Below are 27,407 nucleotides of genomic sequence, written 5' to 3'. Positions count from 1 at the left end.
ACTGTCCCAAGACCCCTCGCACTAACTCCAGTACTGTCTCCGAGACCCCTCTCACTAATTCAAGTACTGTCTCCAAGACCCCTCCCTCATAACCCCAGTACTATCCCAAGACCCCCCGCACTAACGCCAGCACTGTCACCAAGACCCCTCTCACTAACTCCAGTACTGTCCCAAGACCCCTCGCACTAACTCCAGTACTGTCTCCGAGTCCCCTCTCACTAACTCCAGTACTGTCCCAAGACCCCTCGCACTAACTCCAGTACTGTCTCCGAGTCCCCTCTCACTAATTCCAGTACTGTCCCAAGACCCCTCGCACTAACTCCAGTACTGTCCCTGAGTCCCCTCTCACTAATTCCAGCACAGTCTCCAAGACCCCTCCCTCACTATCTCCAGCACAGTCTCCAAGACCCCTCCCTCACTAACTCCAGTACTGTCTCTGGGACCCCTCGCACTAACTCCAGCACTGTCTCTGGGACCCCTCTCACTAACTCCAGCCCTGTCTCCAAGACCCCTCTCACTAACTCCAGCCCTGTCTCCAAGACCCCTCGCACTAACTCCAGTACTGTCCCAAGACCCCTCGCACTAACTCCAGCACTGTCTCCGAGACCCCTGTCACTAACTCCAGAACTGTCCCAAGTCCTCTTGCACTAACTCCAGTACTGTCCCTGAGTCCCCTCTCACTAATTCCAGCACTGTCCCAAGACCCCTGTCTCTATCTCCAGCACTGTCTCCAAGACACCTCCCTCACTATCTCCATCTCTGTCTCCAGGACCCCTCCCTCACTAACTCCAGTACTATCCCAAAACCCCTCTCACTATCTCCAGCACTGTCTCCAAGACCCCTCCCTCACTAACTCCAGTACTATCCCAAAACCCCTCTCACTAACTCCAGCACTGTCTCCGAGACCCCTCTCACTAATTCAAGTACTGTCTCCAAGACCCCTCCCTCATAACCCCAGTACTATCCCAAGACCCCCCTGCACTAACGCCAGCACTGTCACCAAAACCCCTCGCACTAACTCCAGTACTGTCCCTGACACCCCTCTCACTAATTCCAGCACTGTCCCAAGACCCCTCTCACTATCTCCAGCACTGTCTCCAAGACCCCTCCCTCACTAACTCCAGTACTATCCCAAAACCCCTCTCTCTAACTCCAGCACTGTCTCCGAGACCCCTCTCACTAATTCAAGTACTGTCTCCAAGACCCCTCCCTCATAACCCCAGTACTATCCCAAGACCCCCCGCACTAACGCCAGCACTGTCATCAAGACCCCTCTCGCTAACTCCAGTACTGTCCCAAGACCCCTCGCACTAACTCCAGTACTGTCTCCGAGTCCCCTCTCACTAATTCCAGTACTGTCCCAAGACCCCTCGCACTAACTCCAGTACTGTCCCTCAGTCCCCTCTCACTAATTCCAGCACTGTCCCTGAGACCCCTCTCACTATCTCCAGCACAGTCTCCAAGACCCCTCCCTCACTAACTCCAGCACTGTCTCCGAGACCCCTCTCACTAGCTCCAGTACTGTCTCTGGGACCCCTCTCACTAACTCCAGTACTGTCCCAAGACCCCTCTCACTAACTCCAGTACTGTCCCGAGACCCCTCTCACTGACTCCAGCACTGTCTCTGGGACCCCTCGCACTATCTTCAGCACTGTCTCCGAGACCCCTCTCACTAATTCAAGTACTGTCTCCAAGACCCCTCCCTCATAACCCCAGTACTATCCCAAGACCCCCCGCACTAACGCCAGCACTGTCACCAAGACCCCTCTCACTAACTCCAGTACTGTCCCAAGACCCCTCTGACTATCTCCAGCACAGTCTCCAAGACCCCTCCCTCACTATCTCCAGCACAGTCTCCAAGACCCCTCCCTCACTAACTCCAGTACTGTCTCTGGGACCCCTCGCACTAACTCCAGCACTGTCTCTGGGACCCCTCTCACTAACTCCAGCCCTGTCTCCAAGACCCCTCCCACTAACTCCAGTACTGTCCCAAGACCCCTCGCACTAACTCCAGCACTGCCTCCGTGACCCTCTCACTAACTCAGTGTAGAGGGAGCTTTACTCTGTATCTAATCCATTTTTTTGCTTTTTTTTCTTCTTTTGTTTCCTTAGCCAGCAGAGCAGATTAGATTAACCCATGCCCTCTAGTGAGGTATTTGCTCAAATAGATTGAGTTAAAGATAGTAACCAGACTTTTTAAGTAACTTTTGAAAGCAAAATATTGCAGATGCTTAAATAGAAAACAAAGAGAGAAAAATAGAGGGAGCTTTACTCTGCATCTAACCCATTTTTTCCCTTTTTATTTTAGAGGTGGCCTTTATACCCCAGGCCCCTTTGTTGTATTTCATGTCGAGGGGGCCTTTATTACTCAGGCCCCCAATGTATCTAACCCATTTTTAAAAAAAAAATGTTTATTTAGTGTAGAGGGAGCTTTACTCTGTATCTAACCCCGTGCTGTACCAGCCCTGGGAGTGTTTAATGGGACAGTGTAGGGGGAGCTTTACTCTGTATCTAACCCCAGTGCTGTACCTTTCCTGGGAGTGTTTGATGGGGAAAGTGTAGAGGGAACTTTACTCCGTATCTAACCCCGTTTTTTTTTTTTCTTTTTCTTTTTTTGTTTTAGTGTTTGATGGGACAGTGTAGCGGGAGCTTTACTCTGTGGCCAAAAAAACTCAGATCTGTAGTGCCGCTGGAGCTGGAGATTCTCGGAGCGGGACACTCAGAATTTCCGGCAGTTTCTGGCACAGTCCGCGGGTCACATCACGCTCGGAAGGGCGCTTGCGCGGGGATGTCATGCGCTGGATGCTTCCCAAAAAATCAGATTGTGACGTCAAATCGATCTTCCTGCTGATTTGATGTACATATTCCAAACTTGGACCACGCAATTCCGTTCAGTGTCACTCACCAAAGAATATGTGTTCAGCTGCAAGAGGGAACCCTCCCTCATGTTAGTTAAAGGACCAGCCATCCAATTTGCAGGTAAGACGATTTAAATGTTAAATTAATGATTTAGACGTGAATATAGGAGGTATGATCAGTAAGTTCGCAGATGACATGAAAATTGGTGGTGTCGTAAATAGTGAGGAGGGAAGCCTTAGATTACAGGACGACATAGATGGGCTGGTAAGATGGACAGAGCAGTGGCAAATGGAATTTAATCCTGAGAAGTGTGAGGTGATGCATTTTGGGAGGACTAACAAGGCAAGGGAATATACAATGGATGGTAGGACCCTAGGAAGTACAGAGGGTCAGAGGGACCTTGGTGTACTTGTCCATAGATCACTGAAGGCAGCAGCATAGGTAAATAAGTTGGTTCGGAAGGCATATGGGATACTTGCCTTTATTAGCCGAGGCATAGCATATAAGAGCAGGGAGGTTATGATGGAGCTGTATAAAACGCTAGTTAGGCCACAGCTGGAGTACTGTGTACAGTTCTGGGCACCACACTCAGAAGGTGATTGGAATCTGGAATGCACTGCCTGAAGAGGTGGTAGAGGCAGGAACTCTCAAAACTTTTAAGAAGTATTTAGATGAGCAACTGAAATGCCATAGCATTCAATTTAATGGGATTACAATAGTTTGGTGCTTGATGGCCAGCATAGACACAATGGGCCGAAGGGCCTGTTTCTGTGCTGTATAACTCTATGATTCTGTGACTCTAAATTAAGATCTGCTACTGCAAAGGTTGTGTAAATACGGAGGAGTCATTTTGGAGGGGCTGTGGTGAATTGCTGTATTTGACAAAGGGTGTAGCTTACAGGGAGGGCAGAGGACTTGGTGACCTGTTTTCACACGAAGGCTGCCTCAGGTACGGGGGCTGCAGTTGCTGTGCCTTTGGGTCTGCAGGATGACAGATAAATGGAGCAGTGGCTGCAGAAAGGGCAGGCCCGTTGCCAAGGCGGAGTCAGACTCCTCCATGCTCCTTGACAGTGACAGGAGGCCTTCTGGCAGGCCAGCCAGTGCAGCCAGCATCGCGGTGCGCATTGTCATCAGCATTCTCCTGTATGCCTCACCACCTGTGTCCCCTGTAGCAGAACTGATCTGCAACCTCGCCCTCGAGTGAGCCGGCACACACACAGTATCCTTTCCTCACCTGGCCTGGCTGCAGCGCACTTGTGCCTGGTGACTCACCACTTGCAGATCCTGACTCTGTACGAGCCTCTAAGGTACACGTAGTGCCTCAGATAAGGGACACAGAACTGGCGGCTCTGAGTGTTTGATCGAGTGACTGGGCCTCTTCATCAGTGTTGGTGCTGTTGCTGTCTCTCTCTTTCTCCTTGTCTGCTGTGGCTGGGCAGGTGGCAGTTCTTGGGAGTCTGAAAACAGAAAATCAGAAAGGGGCAGGTTGGGGTCACTGTAGGAGGGTGGGTTGGAAAGCAAGTGGTCCACGGTCACACTATCAGGAGCACATCATAACATTTAGCAGGATGAGGTTGAGGTTGGAGTTGAGAAGAGAAATAAGGTAGGAACATACAGATATCCTTAATATTCTCAGTGACGCTGGATGCCACAGGCTGTTGCAGCTGGGCCCATGACATGGAGAACCATCTCCTCCATAGGGCTCAGGTGTCCCTGTCCCCCACTGGTTCTGCTCTGCTCTGCTCCCAATCATTATGGGCCATTTTGTCCTTGAAGGGAGAGGGAGGGTTGTGTTGCACCGCGTTTGGGTGACGTGCCGGCCACTGTTGAATAGCTGGAGGTATTTGGAAGCAATGGGAGTTGGTTGTGAGGGTAGGTTAGAAAAGCAAAACGCTGCAGACGCCGGAAGTCTGAAATAAAACAGAAAATGCTGGAAACGTTCAGCAGGTCAGGCAGCATCTGTGGAGAGAGAAACAGAGTTAACGATTCAGGTCCATGGGTTCCGATGCTAGGTCACAGACCTGGAACGTCAACTCTGTTTCTCTCTTCACAGATGCTACCGGCTCTGCTGAGTATTTCCAGCATTTCCTGTTTTTTATCTGGATGTTATTCCTGTAGGTGGAAATGTGGAGTGATCAGTTCAGCCATGAACTTATTGAATGGCGGAGCAGGCTCGAAGGGCCGAGTGGCCTACCCCTGCTCCTAATTTGTATGTTCGTATGTCCATGTCCTGAGTGCAAGGGACTGCTGATGGGTGAGTGATGGGAATGTGTTGCATTGAGCAGCGTGAGAGATTGGTGGTGCAGTGGGTCGGAGATTTCCTTCAAAAGTGCATTCACTGACCTAGATCACCCATGTGAGGTCATTGAACTTCTTGGTAATTTTTGTTGCACTGCTGCCAGGTCCTCAGGACCAGACTCTGGGCATTGACTTCCCTGGCCACCTGCTCCCATTCCCTTCCGAGGGTTTGCCTTGAGGGCTTCCTGGTCTCCTGCAGAAGCATGACCTCTCTCCTCCTGTCAACCTCCATCACTAAGGCCTCCAGCGCTGCATCCATGAACCTAGGAGCCCTCTTTCGTCCCTGGTTCTCAGTTTGTGCAGCTCCTACTTGCAACCAGTGTCAATACAGTCAGCAGCAGCAGCTCCCTTCTACTGAGTGCAGCTCCCCTTTCAGAGGGACAGACTGCCTTTAAGAGGAGCAGGCTGACTGCACCATGTAATATCAACGCACACTGCTTGGCCCCCTGCCGAACACCCAGACAGCCAATAGCGCGGGCCCCACTTGGGCCAATGCTTCAGTCCTACAAACAAGGGGTGGGGGGTGGGGGCAGCACCAAATTTGTGTGCTGCCTGCCTCATTGGGAACAGGTGCGGGCAGATCACAAATCACGACCTTTGCACCCAAAGACAAGCCTTAACAAATTTCTAGTCCTGTATCTATTCTGTGCTGTATCTGATGCAGGAGTGCTGGATGCTGTCAGACTGCCTGAATTGCAAAGTGTTCTTAATGCCGCCCCCCGCCCCCCTAATTTTAATGGGGAGAACGTTGTTACGAAAGTCAGAACATGTCATAACTCAAATATTCCCCAAGTTCTGTTGGATTGGCAGTGCCAATTTTACTATATCATTCTGTTGTCGGTGGTAATCCATGAATCTCCGATTGTAAGAACTGTCCTGTTCTGTCTTCTGCGTGTCATCTGTGAGATTACTGAAGCTTGCATTTATGAACACCAGGTGAGCATGCTGGATCAGGTTTGCAAGAGTCTCTGATGAATGAATTTGCCTGCACAAAGCAACAAGTTTCCCTTGTGGGTTGGGCACATCTAATGGATTACAGCCACATGTCCCAACAGGCAGTTTCTGCAACAATCTCTTCTGTAGCCACATTAGTGAAAGAACCTTTCAGCTGAGGGCAAGTCGGAGGCCGAATTCCAGGGAGGGGTAGGTGAAGACCATTGGCTTGGATGCAAATCAGTCAGAAACAGAAGTTTTATTGATTGTCAACTTTTCTGAACCCTGAGTCAAACAAAGCTCCCAGTAAATTAATCTGCTCCTTGGGGAATATTCTGCAGCTAAGAAATGGAGAGGGTACTCGAGAGGGTACAGAGAAGATTTACGAGGATGTTGCCAGGAATGGAGAATTTTAGCCATGAGGAAAGATTGGATAGGCCGGAGTATGTTTTCTTTGGAACAGTGGAGGCTGAGGTGAGATTTAATTGTATTGTATAAAATTTTGAGGATCCTAGATGGAGTGGATAGGAAGGACCAATTTCCCTCAGCAGAGAGAGATCAATAACCAGAGGGCACAGATTTAAAGTAATTGGCAGAAAGATTACAGGAGAGTCGAGGAGACATTTTTCACCCAGAGGGCGGTAGGGATCTAGAACTCACTGTCTGAAAAGTTGGTGGAGCCAGAAACCCTTATTGCATTTAAGAATTACCTTAAATGCACTTGAAGTGCCATAACCTGCAAGGCTACAGACCAAGAGATGGAAAGTGGGATTTGGCTGGATTGCTCTTTCTCAGGTGGTTTGGACACAATGGATCCAATGGACTCCTGTGTCATAAATATTTTACATTTCTAAATCAACATTGCCTCCTTACTTTTGTGTTTTGCAAGGATGTCTCTGGAAGAAAGGACGAAGGTGGATCGAACAGTGTTCTTCGTGTGATCAAGTTACTGGAGTGGGACTTGAACCTACCACCATTCTCACTGAGGAGTGAGTGTGCTGCTGTGAGCCAAGGCTGACACCGACATCTTTAACCACACTCCTCTTAGAGCCATTATCTTTGGCATAAAGTTTCTGATGTGGCACCTGATCAAATACTATTTGAAATTCCATATAAGCCACGTCAATTGTATCTCCTTTCTCTCTCTTTTTTTTTCTTCAAATTCTGTAAAGTTGATCAGACAAGGTGAGCCATTTAGAAATCTGTTCTCACAGGCCCGGAAACACGCCCACTTTGAAGATAGAAACTTTGAGGAAGCCAATGCAAAAACCACCTAAGCTAGTCTTTCCTCCTGAGTGGTTGAAGAACCTCGTGTGTGAGACTTAACTCAGAACCTGCCCTGGGGGCAGAACACGATGGATACATGAATTATCAACTCTGGAATATTGCCACCACTGAGGTGAACAGCCAGTGGTCCAGAACCTCCTGGCTTTGCCCAGTCTCCTTACTGCGGTGTGGGGACTTGCTGAGGAAACTGGAGTTCAAATGGAAAGAATGTTTGAGCAAAATGCACCGACAAAGTTCTTATCTTCATGTTGCTCTACACATTATGTGAACACAGTTACCAGCTTGCTTCACAGAGCATGCTAAGAATTCTTCCCCTCCACCCCCCCCCCCCCCCCACCACCTCCTCCACCCCACCCCACCCACCTCCCCATTTATCTCAACTCCTTTTTCCCATTGTGCAATATATTTTTGGGTCTCCGACGTCAGAGAGTTTGTCTGGGTTAGTGTTTCAATACAGGCTTTAGTTTCGATTGAACTAGCACAGGAGCCTGAGCCACCTCTGTAAAGCCAACTGAGGTATTTGAACGAGGCTCAGGCGAACTCCATGTCAATGGACAATCTTTTTGCCAAGGTTTGTTTGTTGAAGAAGAAATCTTTGGATAGCTGCGGCTTGTGTGTTATTTCACTGTGAATTCTCTGTAGGAGAGTCTGAAGGGAGGGTCACCTGCTAAACCGCAATATTTATGACCTTATCTCTTGTGCTACTCATTCCTGAAGCATAGCAGAGAGTCAACATGCCCAACTTAACACAGCTCTTTTTCCAATTGAGAAACCCTTTTGTTCAGGATTGAGGGACTTCAGTTATGTGGAGAGACTGGAGAAGCTGGGATTGTTCTCCTTAGAGCAGAGAAGGTTAAGGGGAGATTTATTAGAAGTGCTCAAAATCATGTAGGGTTTGATAGGGCAAATAAGGCAAAACTGTTTCCTCTGGCAGGAGGGTCAGAGGACACAGATTTAAGTTAATTGGCAAAAGATCCAGGAAGCGAGATGAAAAGAATTTTTTGACACAGCGAGTTGTTGTGATCTGGAATGCGCTGCCTGAAAGGGCAGAGAAAGCAGATTCAATAGTAACTTTTGAAAGGGAATTGGATAAATACCTGAAAAGGAAAAATGTACAGGGCTATGGGGGGAGGGCAGGGGCAACCAATTGGATAATTCTTTCAAATGGCTTGCACAGGCAGGATAGGTCGAATGCACCTTCTGCACTGTCAGATTTGATGATTAAAGTACAGGGAAAATACACAGTGGGAAAAGGTAGGACAGAACAAAGAACAGTACAGCACAGGAACAGGCCATTCGGCCCTCCAAGCCTGCGCCGATCTTGATGCCTGCCTAAACTAAAACCTTCTGCACTTCCTCAAGGGATTCGTCTGTTCCTAGCCTTCCAGCCCTTACGAATGCTTCCTTTTCTTTTTGACTAGGCTCACAATATCCCGAAACTTGCCAAACTTATCCTTCTTCCTCACCGGAACATGCTGGTCCTGGATTCTAATCAACTGACATTTGAAAGACTCCCACATGTCAGATGTTGATTTACCCTCAAACAGCCGCCCCCAATCTAAATTCTTCAGTTCCTGCCTAATATTGTTATAATTAGCCTTCCCCCAATTTAGCATCTTCACCCGAGGACTACTCTTATCCTTATCCACAAGTAACTTAAAACTTATGGAATTATGGTCACTGCTCCCGAAATGCTCCCCTACTGAAACTTCGACCACCTGGCCGGGCTCATTCCCCAATACCAGGTCCAGTACGGCCCCATCCCTAGTTGGACTATCTACATATTGTTTCAAGAAGCCCTCCTGGATGCTCCTTACAAATTCTGCCCCATCCAAGCTGCTAACACTAAGCGAGTCCCAGTCAATATTGGGGAAGTTAAAATCACCCACCACTACAACCCTGTTACCTTTACATCTTTCCAAAATCTGTCTACATATCTGCTCCTCTACCTCCTGCTGGCTGTTGGGAGGCCTGTAGTAAACCCCCAACACCGTGACTGCACCCTTCCTATTCCTGAGCTCCACCCATATTGCCTCGCTGCACGACCCCGAAGATGAGGGAAATAGGGAATGTGGGTGATGTGGTGGGGGGCATGGAGTTGTGGTGGGTGGTCACCCACCAGCTAGTAAAGCTGACAGGGCCCACCTATCCGCTTAAATTGAGAGCAGGAAACAAGTGTGTGAAGCTGACAGCATGGATGGGGGAGGGGGCAGGACACACCTGAGAGGGTCCGCCAACGCGAATTTTACCAGGGCCACAGTCAATGGAACAATGGGCGCTTATTTTGGTCGAGTGACTCACCGTGAGTGATCCTGACATTTAACTTTGCATACTCACTGTGACATGTGTCCGATATCCTGGAAACTGTTTAATTATTAACGTGCGAATCTGATCAACAAACAGATTATGTTTCAATCAATCAGAAAAGTTAGCACCAAGTCTGCAAAACTGAGCAAATGAGGCATTTTGAATCTTTCTGTCCCACTCTCTCTATCCAACCATCTCTCTGTCTCTATTTCTCTATCTCTCTGTCTCTGTCAATTTCTCTGTCTCACTGTCTCTCTATTTCTGTCTGTCTCTCTATTTCTCAGTCTCTCTCTATTTCTCTATCTCTCTATTTGTCTGTCCATTTCTCAATCTGTCTCCCTGTCTCTATTTCTGTCTCACTCTCTCTCTATTTCTCTGTCTCACTATCTATTTCTGCCTCTCTATTTCTCTGTCTCAGTCTTTTTCTGTCTGTCTGTTTCTCTCTCTGTCTCTCTATTTCTCTGTCTCTATTTCTGTCTCTATTTCTCAGGCTTACTCTCTCTATTTCTCCGTCTCTCTGTCTCTCTATCTGAACTTCCCATTGAGTCACAAGGCGGCGTCTGATTTTTGGGCTGTGAACCTAGACAGGTGCATGGTGGGACAACGGGTGTGATCTTCCCAAAGGAGGCCAATTAAGAATCTGCTTTTGGGAGTGCTTTCCAATTAGACGGCAGGTAGCCTGAGGACACGAGAGCACCAATCAAAGCACCCGAAGTAACGGGCGGCTGGCTGGGCCTCTGTGAATGCCGGTTGCTGCTGAGTTAATCGGAGGAGGAGAGGGTCGCAATAGATAGAGGTGCCAGCAACCAATTCCTCATGCCGAGCACTATCCGGTGGATCCGTCTGTAGGCGACGAGTAAACAATTGTGAGCATTTGCCTGCGGACGTCCTGAGGATCACCAATTTTGTCCTTTAAAGTGGCCACTGCATATGAATCTCATTGAATCTCTTTGAACTCCCGCTCTGCTCTCACCTCCTGTCAGTAGACGAGCTGCAGACATAATGGGAGTTCCATGCATCACTGGTAAAATTCCATAGCCTTCTAAAAATGCACGGTAACTGCCTTCATGGGAAAAGCACGAGGAGGCAGGAAGACATCGGGAGCCAGCCTGACATTTTTTTTCAGATTTTCCCGGCACTCTCCCCTACTCCCCCCAACCCCATCACCAGCCTCCAAAGCTGTATCCACAGGGCTGAGAAAATCCTGCCCTCTATCTGTCTGGCTGTCTCTCTATCTCACTCTTTATCTCTCTGCCTGCCTCTATCTCTCTATCTCTCTCTCTATCTCCTTGCTGTCTGTCTGCCTTTCTATCTGTATCACTGTCCCTCTAGGTGACTGTCTCTGTCTCCCTGTCTATCTGACTCTCTCTCTATTTATCTGCCTGCCCTCTCTCTACCTGTCTCACATTCCCTCTACCTGATGGTACAGTTTGTTGCAGTTTTGTGGTGACAGTTACCTCTTATAATGCTAAGACTTAGGAAGGTTCAAGCGACAAGAATATAACCAGACGAGACTGTCGCTACTGAAAATAATTGCATTTATTTCTTAATATAATTCCCATCACAAATTTAATAGGATGCATCACTTGTGATTAAACCTGTGAGGAGCAATTGAGACCAAGCTTTTGCCCAGCGTATTGACATTCTTCTGCATCCTCATTTACTCGAAAGTGCATCAGTTGGAAGGCACAAAACCCCTTGGGGCTGAAGCAGTCTTTTACCTCTTATTGTCAACTCCACTGAGCAGAGCAGATGGGTAGCTGGAATTGGAACTGATGTGGGTCCCAACTTATCGCAACCTTGTGTGAGCACAGACTGATGTGGCCCTCCTGCGAAGTCTGCTTGTTATCTGCACTGGTGCACACTGGATCTAAACCATTATCTGCCACACCAAATACATTACAGTCTGAGCAATGGCTACCTGTTTGCAGTACAAAGGTGCCACAGGCCTGGGCACATGGGCAGTATTGGTTTAGAGAGCCTGTGGTACTAGGCCCAGTTGCAGTGCCTGCGGTACGATGCCTGGCTAGCACCTATGGTATCAGGCCCAATTATAGTGCCTGCAGTACTAGACCTGGTTACAGATCCTGTGGTACTAGGCCCAAGTATAGAGCCTGCAGTACTAGGCCTGGTTAAACCCCCAAGGCACAGTCCCAATTACACAGCCTGTGGTACTAGGCCGAATTACAGAGCCTGCGGTATTAGGTCTGGTTACAGCAACTATGGCACAGGCCCAATTAAAAGCCTGCAGTACTAGGCCTGGTTACAGTGCCTGTGGTACTATAGTCCCGGTTACTGCACCTATAGCACAGTCCCAATTACAGAGCCTGCAGTACTAGGCCCGGTTACAATGCCTGTGATGTACAGGCTAGTTATTGAGGGTGCCTTTGATACCAATCGGTTTATCATTGCAACCTACCTCCCTCTCCACATTTAATTAAATAAAACATTAAACCATCTACACTAAGATACATTAAAGATACTAATGACGAAAATTATTGCTAACACACTTCTTAAATACAGCAACTGATCTCAGTGACCCAGCTCCACTCATTAAAGGTGGTTTAAGATTTACAATGTACTTAATAAAATTATATTCAACCTGTTTTACACATTTAGACGAGAAAGACACTATCCACATTCACCTCACAAACCAACCACTGAAAGAACTGGAAATTTGTCCATCACGAGCTTCAAAAATGCAGATGGTGACAATGCAAAAGGGAGATGCTGCACTTTCAGTTTTGTGAAAACTGGATTGAGCCCTGAAAGTAAATGCGATGGGGACTCCCCCCAGGCTTTCTCTCCTCTCTCCTGAAGATGTTTTCTCACGTTGGGATTCACTTCTAGAGTTGCTGACTCTTGCTGGGGTACAGTCCCAGAGTTGCTGACTGTTGCTAGGGTACAGTTCCAGAGTTGCTGACTGTTGCTAGGGTACAGTTCCAGAGTTGCTGACTATAGCTAGGGTACAGTTCCAGAGTTGCTGACTGTTGCTGGGGTACAGTCCCAGAGTTGCTGACTGTTGCTAGGGTACAGTTCCAGAGTTGCTGACTATAGCTAGGGTACAGTTCCAGAGTTGCTGACTGTTGCTGGGGTACAGTCCCAGAGTTGCTGACTGTTGCTGGGGTACAGTCCCAGAGTTGCTGACTGTTGCTAGGGTACAGTTCCAGAGTTGCTGTCTGTTGCTAGGATACAGTTCCAGGGATGTTGATTGTTGCTAAGGTACAGTTCCAGACATGCCGGCTTGCTCGGGGTACAGTTGCAGGGATGCTGATCATTACTAGGGAACAGTTGCAGAGATGTTGGGTATCGTATTCTTCTGTCTGTAGGAAAGTACCAGGCTCCTCTGTCAGAAAGCACTGGCTTAAGGTGACCATTTTGTCCCAATCTGTTGCTGGGAACAGACTGGTCTCTGTGTAAGGGATGGTTCACACATATTTTGGAATAGTTGAAAGGTTCCCTCCCTAGCTGTAAGAACAGCAGAGACTTAGCTGCAGCTTACACTGCACACCTCCATGCTCTCACCACCCTCAGCACCAATTATTCCCTCATTACCAACCTCCCCCTCCCCCACATCACTATGCAACCCTATAAACAGCTAAAGTAAGTGTACTGCTCCAACCTGGACCATTAACCCTCAGCATAGGAACAGCCTGTTCCACCACTCAGCGAGACCATGGCTAATTTGCTACCTAACTCCATACACCCGCCTTTGCCCCATATCCCTTAATACCTTTGGTTAACAAAAATCTGTCAATCTCAGTTTTAAAATTAACAATTTTAGCAGCAGCAGCAGAGGCTATCGGGCGGTGGGGGGGGGGGGGGGGGGAAACAGAGTGTAAGATTTACACAGTGCAGGAGAGCTAACAGCAGCAGACAAACAGAGGGAAATACTCAAAAGGTGACATAATAGTCAGCACACAGTGAAGTGGTGCAGCCAAGTTACAGTATTAACTTTATTGTTTAGTGTTTTTAGTGGTTAGTGTTTTGCTGTTAGCTAACCAGTTAATTAACCTAAAAGCTAAAAGGATTCTATCAATAAATATAGAGAGATAAGGAGGTGCATGTGTCAGGGAGAGAGGTAAAAGATACCTAAATTGACGTCAGCACAAGGGAGCGTGAGGTGACTGATGAGTTGCTGAGGACTGTTTCTTTTTGTCCAGATCAGGGACAAGTCTTAAGTTTATTTTTAAGTTAGTGAACAGTCCAACAAATACATGCTTAGTAGGACACCTCAGTCCCGTTGAATGCACATCCTGTGCCATGTGGGAACTCCAGGATGCTTCTTATGTCCTGGACAATCACGTGCAGGCAGTGTCATCAGCTGGAGGAGCTCCGGCTTTCAGAACTTGAGCAGCAGCTGGCATCACTGCAGTGCGTCTGCAAGGCTGAGAGCTACATGGATAACACATTTCTGGAGTTGATCACCCCACAGCTTAAGAGTGTGCAGGCAGAGATGGAATGGCTGGCTGCCAGACTGACGAGGAGGACCAGGCAGATAATGCAGAGGTCCCTGAGTGCACCTCACGATCTAACCGGAATTCAGTTCTGAATACTGGTGAAGCTGGAGACAAGGACACAGCACCAAAGGTGGCTCAGCTGTGCAGGATGGGTGGATGCAGGGCGGAGAAAGGTCAGAAACGCAATGCTAATAGGAGATTCAATAATTAGGGAAACAGACAGGCATTTCTACAGCTACAGATCTGACTCCAGGTTGCCTCCCGGGTACCAGGGTCAAGGACGTCATCGAGTGGCTGCAGAAAATTCTGAAGGGGAGAGTGAACAGCCAGAGGTCGTGGTCCTTATCGGTACCAATAACAGAGGTAGAAAGAGGGATGAGGTTCTGCAGGCAGGTTTTGGGGAATTAGGAAAGAAATTAAAAAGTAGGACCTCAAAGCTGGTAATCTCCAGATTACTCCCGGGTCCATGCACTCGGGAGTACAGAAATAGGCAAATAGTGAGGATGAATGCATGGCTGGAGAGATTGTGCAGCAGGGAGGGCTTTAGATTCCTGGGGCATTGGGACCGGTTCAGGGGGAGGTGGGACCTGTAAAAACTTGATGGGTTGCACCTCAACGGGGCCGGGACAAATATCTTGGGAGGGAGGTTTGCTTGTGCTGTTAGGAAATGGTTAAACTAGCTTGGCAGGGGGATGGAAACTTGAGTGTAGATTCAGAAGGGGGCAAAGCAAAGCTGAAAACAGAAGGCAGAAAATTAGCAAGCGAGTATGGAAGGTAGAAAAAGCAAAGGCTAGAAAATAGACAACAAACTTGTTGTTCAGTGATTAATGGTATGTACTTCAATGCAAGGAGTCTACTGAACAAGGCAGATGAGCTGAGGGCACAGAAAGAGACTGGGAAATGTGGCATCGCTCTTACTGAAATGTGGCTTAAAGAAGGGCAGGAATGGCAGCTTGGTTACAGTGTTTAAGATGGGATAGAGAGGGGAATGAAAAAGCAGGCAGGGGTTGCAATATTGGTTAAAGAAACAATCACAGCTTGTGAGGAGGGATGATATACTTGAAGGAGCATCCAATGAGGCCATTTGGGCTGTATTGAGGAAAAGGGGCAATCACACTGCTGGGAGTGTACTATAGACCCCCAAACAGTCAGAGGGATATAGAAGAGCAGATATGTAGGCAAATTGTTGAGAAGTGCAAAAACAATAGGGCAGTAATAGTGGGCAATTTCAGCTACCCTAATATTAACTGGGATAGAATTAATGTGAAAGACACAGAGGGAGCAGAATTCTTAAAATGCATTCAGCAGAACTTTTTCTGGCAGTACGTAGCAAGCCCAACAAGAGAGGGGACAGTTCTGGACTTAGTTTTAAGAAATGAAGCTGGGCAGGTGGAGGGCCTTTTACTGGGAAAGCACTTTGATGGTAGTGGTCATAATTCAGTTAGATCTAGTGTAGTTAATGAAAAGGACAAAGACAGACCAAGAGTAAATGTTTTAAGTTGGGGAAAGGCCTATTTTACTGAGCTGAGATGTGGTTTGGCAAAAGTGGACTGGAAACAGCTACTTGAGGGCAAATCAGTGTCAGAGCAGTGGGAGGCATTCAAAAAGGAGATAGAGACCGTTCAGAACAAATATGTTGAAGGAGGGTGGGACTACCAAACCTAGACCCCCCAAACCCCCTCCCCCACCCTGTTGGATGTCAGTTAACATACAGAGCAGGTTAAGGTGAGAAAGGTAACCTAATGTCAGACACTGTGAGCTCAATACTGCAGAAATCCCTCAGGTGTATAGAAAGTGCAGGGATGAAATTAAAAAGGAAATTAGGAAACAAACAGAGGGCATGAAAAAACATTTGGCAAGTAAAATCAAGGAAAACCCAGATATTTTATAAATGCGTAAAGAACAAGAGGATAACTAAGGCAAGAGTGTGGCCTGTTAGAGACTAGAAAAGTAACTTGTATAGAGGAGGAAGACATTGGTATGGGTCTCAATGCATACTTTGCATTTTCTTCACAATTACATGATGACAATGCAGACATTGTAGTTAAGGAGGAGGAGCATGAAATATTGGATGGTATAAACACAGTGAGAGAGGAGATATTAAGGGGTTTAGCATCCTTGAAAGTGAAAAAAATCACCAGACCCAGATGGAATATATCTCAGGCTGCTACGAAAAGCAAGGGAAGAAATAGTGGAGGCTCTGACCATCATTTTCCAAACCTATATGTCTACAGGCATGGTGCCAGTGGACTGGAGGACTACTAATGTTGTAACGTTGTTTAAAAAGGGAGAAAAGGATAGACTGAGTAATTACAGGCCACTCAGCCTAACCACAGTGGTGGAAAAATTATTGGAAAAATTCTGAGGGACAGTAAAAATGGTTATTTAGAAAGGCACGAATTAATCATGGACAGTCAGCATGGATTTATTAAGGGAAAGTCAGGTCTGACTAACTTGATGGAATTTTTTGAGGAGGTAAAGAGAAGGGTCATTGAGAGTAGCACAGTTGATGTAGTCCGCATGGATTTTGGCAAGGCAGACAGGTCAGAAAAGTAAGAGTCCATGGGATCCAAGGGAAAGTGACAAGGTGAATCTAAAATTGGCTCAGAGACAGGAAGCAAAGGGTAATGGCTGACGGGTGTTTTTGTGACTGGAAGGCGGTTTCCAATGAGGTTCCGCAGGGCTCAGTAGTGGGTCCCTCACTCTGTTTGTGGTATATATCAATGATTTAGACTTAAATGTAGGGGGCATGATTAAGAAGTTTGCAGATGATATGAAAATTGACCGTATGGTTGAAAGTGAAGAAAGCTGTACACTGTAGGTCAGGTGGATAGAAAAGTAGCAAATCAATCCGGAGAAGTGTGAGGTAATGCATTTGATGAGGGCAAACAAGGCAAGGGAATACACTACCACTGGTAGGATACTGAGGAATCTTGGAGTGCATATCAACAGATCCCTGAAAGTAGCAGTACAGGTAGATAAGGTAATACGGGATACTTCACTTCATTGGCTGAGGCTTAGCGTATAAGAGCAGGGAGATTATGCTAGAACTGTATAAAACACTAGTTAAGCAACAGCAGCAGAATGGTGTACAGTTCTGGTCACCACATTACAGGAAGCATGTGATCGCACTAGAGCGGGTACAAAGGACATTTACGAGGATGTTGTCAGGAATGGAGATTTTCAGCTATGAGGAAAGATTGGTTAGGCTAGGGTTGTTTTCTTTGGAAGAGAGGAGGCTGAGGGGAGATTTAATTGAGGTGTATAAAATTATGAGGGGCCTGGATAGAGTGGATAGGAAGGACCTATTTCCCTTAGCAGAGAGGTCAATAACTGGGAGGGGGCATAGATTTAAAGTAATTGGTAGAAGGACTAAAGGGGAATTATGGAGAAATATTTTCACCCAGAGGGTGGTGGGGGTCTGGAACTCACTGCCTGCAAGGGTGGTAGAGGCAGAAACCCTCATCACATTTAAAAGATACTTAAAGTGCTGTAACCTGCAGGGCTATGGATCAAGACCTGGAATGTGAGATGAAGCTGGATAGCTCTTCCTCGGCTGGCACAGGTATGATGGGCTGAATGGCCTCCTTCTGTGCCATACATTTTCTATGTTTCTAATTGATCTAGCACAATTGCCGCTTGTGGAAGAGAGTTGCAAACTTTTATGGTCCTTTGTGTGTAGAAATGTTCCCAATTTCACTCAACAACAACTTGCATTTATATAGCACCTTTAAAGGTAATAAAATGTCCCAAGATGCTTCAGAGGGGCACTATAAAACGAAATATGTCACCAAGCCACATAAGGCAACAATAGGACAGATGACCAAAAGCTTAGTCAAAGAGGTAGAATTTAAAGAGTATCTTAAAGGAGGAAAGTGAATTAGAGAGACGGCGAGGTTTAGGGAGGGAATTCCATACCTTAGTGTCTAGGCAGCTGAAGGCACGGCCACCAATGGTGTTGTGTGATTGCCTTTAAGAGTGATGCCCCTTTAAGATCTTAATATGATAATGAGCTAAGTACCAGGATGTGGTCATGTGACTACATGCCAGTCTCACTCTGCTACTGTATCACCAAGAGGCAAGTCCTGTAAATAGATAGCTCTGCACTGTCTCTACTTAGTTGTTTAATAAACCTGTTTGAGATCTTCAACAACATGAATTCCATGCATCTCATTTATGTTGCATCAGACAACGTAAAAAGCTTCTAATTACAAATGGTAGAGCAATTAAAGTCGGGATGCTCAAGAAGCGAGAATTCGAGGAGCACAGATATCTCAGAGGGTTGTAAGTGTTCGTGTCTGAAGTTCTGTTAATGGATGATAAATACCTAGTAGTTCAAGGCAATAGGGTGAACAGGTGTTGGGTGTTAATTAGTTAATTGTATTCAAATGTGTATATATAAAGAAGAGCCAGCCAGCACTGGCTGTGTGTTCGGAGTGGAGAATTAAGCTCTGTGGCAAGCAATAAAAAGTCTCTGCCTAAGCCTCCTGGTCTCAGTGTCTTTTTCACAAGCAGGCCTAGAAGTTCTATAACAGTAGGGCTGGAGGAGATGACAGAGATAGGAAGGGGCGAGGCAATGGAGAGTTTTGCAAACAAGGCTATTTTAGAAGGCTTTGCTTAACTGGGAGCCAATGTAGCTCAGCAAGCAAAGGGGTGCTTCACAGGAGGGAGAATTTCGGATGACATCAAGTTTACGAAGGGTAGAATATGGGAACCTGGCCAGGAGTGCATAGGAATAATTGTCCAGAGGTAACACACTCCTGAATGGTCTGGCTGTAATTTTTCAACTATGCCCCTTAGTCCTAGACCCCAACCAGCAGAAATCGTTTCTCTCTATCCAACCTATGTGTTTCCCTTAATATTGTGAAAACTTCGATCAAATCACCCCTTTAGCCTTCTAAATTCCAGGGAATACAACCCTAGTTTGTGTAATCTCTCTTTGTAATTTAACCCTTGGAGCCCAGGTATCATTAGCAAGGCCCCTGTATGTCCCCTGGCCCCCAGATTAGGTTTCTCACTGCCATTAAGGGTTTCCTTGGCTCTGCGTTCCCTTAATACTTCCCAAATTACATTGTGTGCCAATTTCCTGTTATAAAATCCCATTCGTTAAGAGTTTTATGGGGATTGGGTGGGAAAGTGCAGTTGAGATGGAAGATCAGCCGTGATCTTATTGAATGGTGGAGCAGACCCAAGGGGCTGAATGGCCTCCTGCTGCTCCTATTATGTTCTTATATCAAAGTCCGCACTTACCCAGTGGGACTGGCCAGGTAGGAAATGCATGGAACTGCCATCGGCAGATTCTAGTCTATTCCTCACTTTCAACTCGCTTCATCCAATAGCATCCATGAGTTGTATCCAACCTGGAGATCATTAGAAGCCTTTAACTGTGGGGGGGGGGGGGGGGGGTTTCTCTCTGGATTTCAAATCCTATGTCAACCATTTAAAGGGATCCAGTAGTAGAGATGCTAGTTCATGAACAATGTCTCTGGGATCTTGCCTCAGGGATCCTGTCTTAGGGATTGTGTCTGCATTATGTTTAAGGATCCCATGTCAGGGATCCTACCTCGGGAAGCCCGTTTGGTAGATGCTGCCTCGTAAATCCTCAAACTGGGATCCTGTCCAGGGATCCAGTCGTTGGGATCCTGTCTCTTTTTCAAAAAAAACGTTGCAAACAGAACAATATGAAAATAATATCACAAAATGACTATGAAGGAGGGGGCAGTGAGCCCACACTAAACACAAACAGGGAGAGGCTGCCAAGGGTCAGTGCAAGATCGGAATACTTTGCACGTCTTGTCCCGAGCTGTGGTCTGCGGGCTTGCGATGGAGGGGACTGGGAGTTGTTGCCGTTACGAGGTGTTCAGGACAGATCTGTTGTACATCACCTGATAATAGGAGCCAGAATCATTCATTGCTCCTGGTGTTTCAAACCCACTTTTGCTCAGCAATGAGTTGTATGTGTTGTTATAGTGAACTGGCTGATCGTAGAGCTTCAGGTCCATCTTGTGGGACTGCTCCGAAGACATCAGGTTAGTGATTGAGAACGGATGGTTGAAGCTGTAGTGAGGGTCCATCTTCAGCTCGTTTTGGAGGTCGGGCAGGTGCTGAACCGAAGGTGGGAGAAGGTGATGGAGCATCGTTTGATGCAAGGAGGCCGGGACTGGCGAGGGTCCAGAAGCTGAAGATGTGTTGTCCATGCTGCGACACCCGAGCTCAGTCAGGGTCCTCTGCTCGTCAGAGCCTGGGGAGGTGTCAGACTGACTGGATTCAGCATCCTCGGAGCTGGGGCTCGAGTTCTTTCCGTCTGGGCCGTTCTCTAATCCCTTGGCGCCTGGTTCCAGAGCCGGCCGAGAGGAGAGTTTCTCCTTTTGGCACTTGAAGCGTTTCTGGCGTCGGAGGTAGCAGCCATTCTCGAACATGTTCCCCGAGTCAGGATGCAGGGCCCAGTACGAGCCTTTCCCGGGTTTATCTGGGGATCGGGGCACCTTCACAAAGCAGTCGTTAAACGACAGGGAATGGCGAATGGAATTCTGCCACCGCTGTTGGTTCTCCCTGTAATATGGGAAGAGGTCCATGATCCACTGGTAAATCTCATTCAGAGTCAGCATCTTATTGGAAGCCTGTTGGATGGCCATGGTTATCAGGGAGATGTAGGAGTACGGGGGCTTTGCATGGCTGAAATTTCGACGGTACGGTTTCGAATCTTTCCCCCTGTTCAGCACTGGCGATAAAGCCAACGGCCCCAGGGGTTGGCTCATGGGCTGATATGGAGACAGCGAGTTGATGGGGGCAGTCTGACCTCCTGCTGGACCAATACTGGGGCTCATGGAGCTTTGCATCGACGAGAGTCCGTTGGTCATTGGGCTGACAGTGCCTGGCAAGACTGAGAGAGGTGGGCTGAGATTGGTGTAGGACATGTTGAGTGAGGCGGGAGAAAGGTTTCCAACAGACCCCATGGAATTCATGCTCATGTAACTGTTGATTGTGTTCATGGGCCCCAGACTGGGATTCATGCTGTTCGCCACAGGATAGATCTTTGGGAAGATAAAGAAATTCCATATCAATGTAAGATGAATAAGATTTCATGTATTTCTACAGCATCACTTTAACAACCTCAGGACATCCCAAAGCAATTGAATTATTTTTGAAGTGTGGCTGCATGTTGCAGTTTGTTACAAGCATTCATTGTGTATAAGTGTTGAAGGGTACAGTTATCTTAGCACATGTTGGTGCTATATGTATGTTGATAGATACATGCATCCAAGCTTCAGTGATAATTACATTTATGTTCTGTACATATATTGAAGGATGCACATGTGTGTTGCAGTAAATATTGCACATGCTAGTGCTGTATATATGTCAGCACGTTAAGCCAAACTGGATCCTACTGGAGGTGTCAAAATTTTCCAACTGCATGTTCAGGCCACTTAAAGCTCTGCTCAGTTCAGTTGATGTCCTACACAGATTTAATTAACAAAAACAACAACAACGTGTATTTAGATGGCACCATTAACGTAGTAAAACACCCTAAGGCGCTTCACAGGAGCGTTATAACAACAACAACTTATATATTTAAGATAGAGAAAGATTATAAAACAAAATACGACACCGAGTCATGTAAGGAGATAGTAGGTCAGAGGACAAAAAGCTGGGTCAAAGAGATAGGTTTTAAGAGGTGTCTTAAAGGAGGAAAGCAAGTCAGAGAGGTGGAGAGGTTTAAGGAGGGAATTGCAGAGCTTAGAGCTCAGGCAGCTGAAGGCATGGCCACCAATGATTAAAATCGTGTTGCTTGCGAGGCCAGAATTAGAGGTAGGCAGATAGCTCAGACTGTTGTGGAACTGGAGGAGACTACAGAGATAGCAAGGAGCGAATCTGATTCTATCAAGGGATAAAACGAATTCCTTTTTGTAATTTCTTAATGCCTAGGACCACCATCATCTCTGTTCCCATGGAAAGAAAGATACAAATCGACAAACAGCAACAATTTGACTTTCCATTGTATCCATGCAGGAGAAACAGTGCAAGTCTGCAGCCTGCCTGCTGAACAGCAGCTGAATCTCTCAAACATGCAGTGTCACTGTTTTAACATGTACATCATTCTGAGAGAAACAAACACACTGACACTGATATACACACACTGACACACTGATATACACATACTGACACACTGATATACACACACTGACACACTGATATACATACTGACACTGATATACACACACTGACACACTGATGTACATACTGACACTGATATACACACACTGACACACTGATATGCATACTGACACTGATATACACACACTGACACACTGATGTACATACTGACACTGATATACACTGATATACATACGAACACTGATATACACACAGTGACACATTGATGTACATACTGACACTGATATACACACACTGACACACTGATGTACATACTGACACTGATATACACACACTGATATGCATACTGACACTGATATACACACACTGACACACTGATGTACATACTGACACTGATATACACATACTGACACAGATATACACACACTGACACACTGATATACATACTGACACTGATATACACACAGTGAAACACTGATATACATACTGACACTGATATACACACACTGACACACTGACACTGATATACACACACTGACACACTGATATGCATACTGACACTAATATACACACAGTGAAACACTGATATACATACTGACACTGATATATATACTGACACTAATATACACATACTGACACACTGATATACACACAGTGACATGCTGACACACATACTGACATTGATATACACACAGTGACATGCTGCTATATATACTGACACTGATATACACACACTGACACACTGATATGCATACTGACACTGATATGCATACTGACACACTGATATACATACTGACACTGATATACACACAGTGACACACTGATATACATACTAACACTGATATACACATACTGACACACTGATATACATACTGACACTGATATACACACAGTGACATGCTGCTATATATATACTGAGACTGATATACACACACTGGATTTTCAAAAAACATTCGTTAAACTGCCACACAAGTAGTTATTTAGTACATAAAATTAGGACTTATGGCATTGGGAGTAATATATTTGCAGTGCTTGAAGATTGGTTAATGGACAGGAAACAGAGAGAAGCATAAACAGACCATTATCAGGTTGGCAGTGGTAATGCAATGATCAGTGACTCCAAGTGTCACTACGTGCTGAGGTTCTATCTGTCCCTGGTGTTGCGAAGGATGGGCCTGGTCACATTGCCGCGGAATGCTCCAAGCAGTTGGACCGTGCCGTACCACCTATCCTTCGTGGAGCAGTTCCTGCGGGAAAACACCTTTGACCACCGATCCATCAGGCAGTGGTCTGCACGGAACGTCCTCAAGGCCCTACGGGAAAAGGAGACGGGGGATCCTGTCGGATGGTTCCCCGAGCAGACTGCCAAAGTCATTTGGCGGAATGCCTCATCACCAGAACTTTCAAACAAGCACCAAGACGTAGCTTGGCTGGTGGTGAGAAGGGCCCTCCCCGTCAGATCCTTCATGCACGCCCGAAGTCTCGCCCCCTCCGAGCAATGCCCCCGCGGTGGCTGTGGTGGGGAAGAGACGGTCGCCCACCTCCTCCTGGAATGTGTCTTTGCAAAGCAGGTGTGGAAAGAGATGCAGTGGTTTTTGTCGAGGTTCATTCCAAGCAGCTCTGTAACACAGGAGTCTGTGCTGTACGGGCTGTTCCCAGGGACGCACACCGAGACAAACATCAACTGCTGCTGGAGGACTATCAATTCGGTGAAAGATGCCCTTTGGTCTGCCCGAAACTTGCTGGTCTTCCAGCGCAAAGAGTTGTCCACCACCGAATGTTGCAGACTGGCACATTCCAAGGTCCAGGACTACGTGCTGAGGGACGCACTAAAGCTTGGGGCGGCCGCAGCAAAGGCTCAATGGGGAAAGACCACAGTGTAAGGTCCCCCCACCAAGCTGAACTGAGGGGCTGGATCCATGGGAAACCCCTCGAACTGTATCGGGAAAATTTTGTGTGCTGTAAATGTAAAAATGTATATGGCATGACAATGAAATGGAAGGGTTGTGAGGCAACTCATGATTGTATTGAAGGTAACTGATCACCTTTGCACTGTCTGTATTCTTTGACTTGATGCTGTTTTAAACTGTTTGGGAATGTAATTTTTATGAATAAAGTATATTTTGGAAAAAAAAAATGATCAGTGCTTGGGCCTCAGCTATTTACATTCTAATCTGCATGACTGGCCAGGGCGGACCACCCCACGTCCCACCCCCCCCCCCCCCCCCCACCTCCCCTCCCCTCCCCCGCCGATGACGTGGAGGGGCGGGCGGTCCGTTCCTTGCAATGGTGTTAGTTGCCTTTGCGCAAAGGCAGCTGGTGCCATTTTTAAAGGATTTCGAGCCCTATCGTGACATTTAAATATTTAAAGGAGAATTGAACTTATAAAATGAAATAAATCGATCTTGCCCCTCTCCCACCCCCCACAACAACCATAGATTTGACCTTCCCCCCCCCCCACAAAGATCATAAACTGTACACTTTACCCCTTCCCACCGTCCCCTACACCAATGAAATGACCCAGACGCCGCTCCCCCTCCCCCTCCCCACCAGTGTTCCACCTCGGAACCCTGGCTACTGGGACAGACGGCAGGAGTGAGAAGGTAATATAATAGTTCATTTAAATGAATTAACATATTTAAATTTGGCTCCTGTCGCCGAGGAACTGGGGGGGTGGGGGTGGTGGGCACCATGAGGCCTCGCTGCTGCCGGCAATATCGTACCGGGCCTTCCCAGTGCCGGAGGCATTTTCTGCTCCTCCCCCACCCCGGCATGACCCCCGACATCGGTGGGGGCCTGTAAAATTCAGCCCACTGTGTTAAATGCGCACACTGATATAAACACACACACCGACACACTGGTATAAACACACACACCGACACACTGGTATAAACACACACCGACACACTGATATAAACACACACACCGACACACTGATATAAACACACACACCGACACACTGGTATAAACACACACACCGACACACTGGTATAAACACACACACCGACACACTGGTATAAACAAACACACCGACACACTGGTATAAACACACACACCGACACACTGGTATAAACACACACACCGACACACTGATATAAACACACACACCGACACACTGGTATAAACACACACACCGACACACTGATATAAACACACACACCGACACACTGGTATAAACACACACACCGATACACTGATATAAACACACACACCGACACACTGATATAAACACACACACCGACACACTGGTATAAACAAACACACCGACACACTGGTATAAACACACACACCGACACACTGGTATAAACACACACACCGACACACTGATATAAACACACACACCGACACACTGGTATAAACACACACACCGACACACTGATATATGATCACGGAAAGCGGCAGAATATTCTGCAGGGGGATGGGAGTGAGGCAGAGGTTGTGGTACACATCGGTAGCATTGACATAGAGAGGGCAGGTATTGAGATCCTACAGGAGCTAGGGAGGAAGTTAAAAAGTAGGACCTCAAAGGTAGTAATCTCTGGATTAATCCCAGTGCCATGCAGTAGCAAGAGTAGAAACAGGAAGATAAGGAAGATTATTGTGTGGCTTGAGGCATAGTGCAGGAGGGCGGGCTTCAGATTCTTGGGGCATTGTCAGTTCTGGGGCTGGAGGCACCTATTCAAAAGGGACAGGTTGCACCTCAACAGGACTGGGACCAATGTCCTCGTGGGGAGGTTCACTAGTGTGGTTGGGGAGGGTTTAAACTAAAGTGGCAGGGGGGTGAACACAGCATATAGAAGTAGAAAAGAGCAATAAGGTGCATAAAGGAGTGACAGTGTTGGATAGTACCAGAGAAGGCAGCAGATAGGAGCACACTAAGAAGGACAACGAGGAATACAAGGACAGATTTTGAATGCATGTGTGTCAATGCACAAAGTGTGGTGAATAAGGTTGGTGAGCTACAAGCACAAATGGCCAAATAGGAATATGCTGTTGTGGCAATAATGGAAAGGTGGTTGTAAAATGGTGAGGACTGGGCGCTTAATATTCAAGGAGACAAAGTGTTCAGAAAAGATAGGGAAGGAAAAAGGGAGGTGGGGCAGCAGTACTGATTAGGGAAGACATTGTATTGTTGGAAAGAGAGGATGTCCTTGAGGAGGAAAAGACAGAATCAATTTGGTTACAGTTGAGAAGCAAAAAGCGTAAGATCACACGACTGGGGATATTCTTCAGCCTCCAAATAGTGATAGAGAGAGATAGAGGAGCAAATCTGCAAGGAAATCTGCGCAGAGATATGCAAGAACTATAGAGTGGTGATATTGGGGGACTTTAATGACCCAAATATTGATTGGGTTAATGTTAGATTAAAGGGTAAGGAGGGGAGGAATTTCTGAAATGTGTTCAGGAGAAGTTCCTTGACCAGTATGTTCTCGGGCCAACTAGGAAGGAGGCATTGCTGGATCTGGTGCTGGGGAATGAGGTGGGCCAAGTGTCTGTGGGGGTGCACTTGGATAACAGTGATCATTGTATCATAAGGTTTAGATTAGTAATGGAGAATAGCAAGGAACAATCTAAAGTAGACTTCTAAATTGGAAGAGGGCTAACCGCAATGGGATGAGAAGGGATCTAGCCAGGGTAAAATGAAGCAAAGATTGACAAAAGAAACAGTAACAGAACAATGGGTGATCTTTAAGGAAGAGATGGTTCAGGTACAGCTAGGTACATTCTAACAAAGGCGAAAGGTAAGTGAACCAAAGCCAGGGCTCCTTGGATGACGAGGGAGATAGAGAATATGATGAAACAAAAAAAAAGGTGTGTGATGCATGTCAGGTGAATTCTACAAGCGAGAATCAGGCCAAATACAATAAGTTAAGAGAGGAAGTGAAGAGGAAAATAAGACTGGCAAAGAGAGAGTATGAGAATAGAATGGCAGTTAACATAAAAGAGAACCCAAAAATCTTCTACTGGCTTGTAAATTGTAAGCAGGTAGTAAAAGGTGGAGTGGGGCCAATTAGGGACAAAGAAGGTGATATGTGCTTAGAAGCGCAGGGCAAGGCTATGGACAAGGATGCTGACAAAACACAAGTAGAAGCAAAGGTGTCAGAGGTAATGAATGGGGTGAAAATTAATAGGAAGGATGTACTGGAA

At 46.7% G+C, this 27,407-nt stretch overlaps 1 protein-coding gene across 1 annotated transcript in view; it reads right to left on the bottom strand.

Annotated features, from left to right (window-relative positions):
• Positions 1-11,214: 11,214 nt before the first annotated feature.
• The window catches only part of LOC137353080 (forkhead box protein A2-like), a 28,697-nt gene continuing 12,504 nt past the window's right edge, over positions 11,215-27,407 (bottom strand). Inside the window, exon 2 of the mRNA XM_068019050.1 lies at positions 11,215-21,178. Within this exon, the coding sequence (XP_067875151.1) occupies positions 19,994-21,178 (1,185 nt within the window). The 3' untranslated portion in view covers positions 11,215-19,993. The remainder of the gene's footprint in view (positions 21,179-27,407) is intronic.

Source organism: Heterodontus francisci, chromosome 40 (assembly GCF_036365525.1).
Source record: "Heterodontus francisci isolate sHetFra1 chromosome 40, sHetFra1.hap1, whole genome shotgun sequence".
NCBI classification, from domain to species: domain Eukaryota; kingdom Metazoa; phylum Chordata; class Chondrichthyes; order Heterodontiformes; family Heterodontidae; genus Heterodontus; species Heterodontus francisci.
Note: the sequence above shows the minus strand (reverse complement) of the source record. Positions and strands in the feature narration are given on the sequence as shown.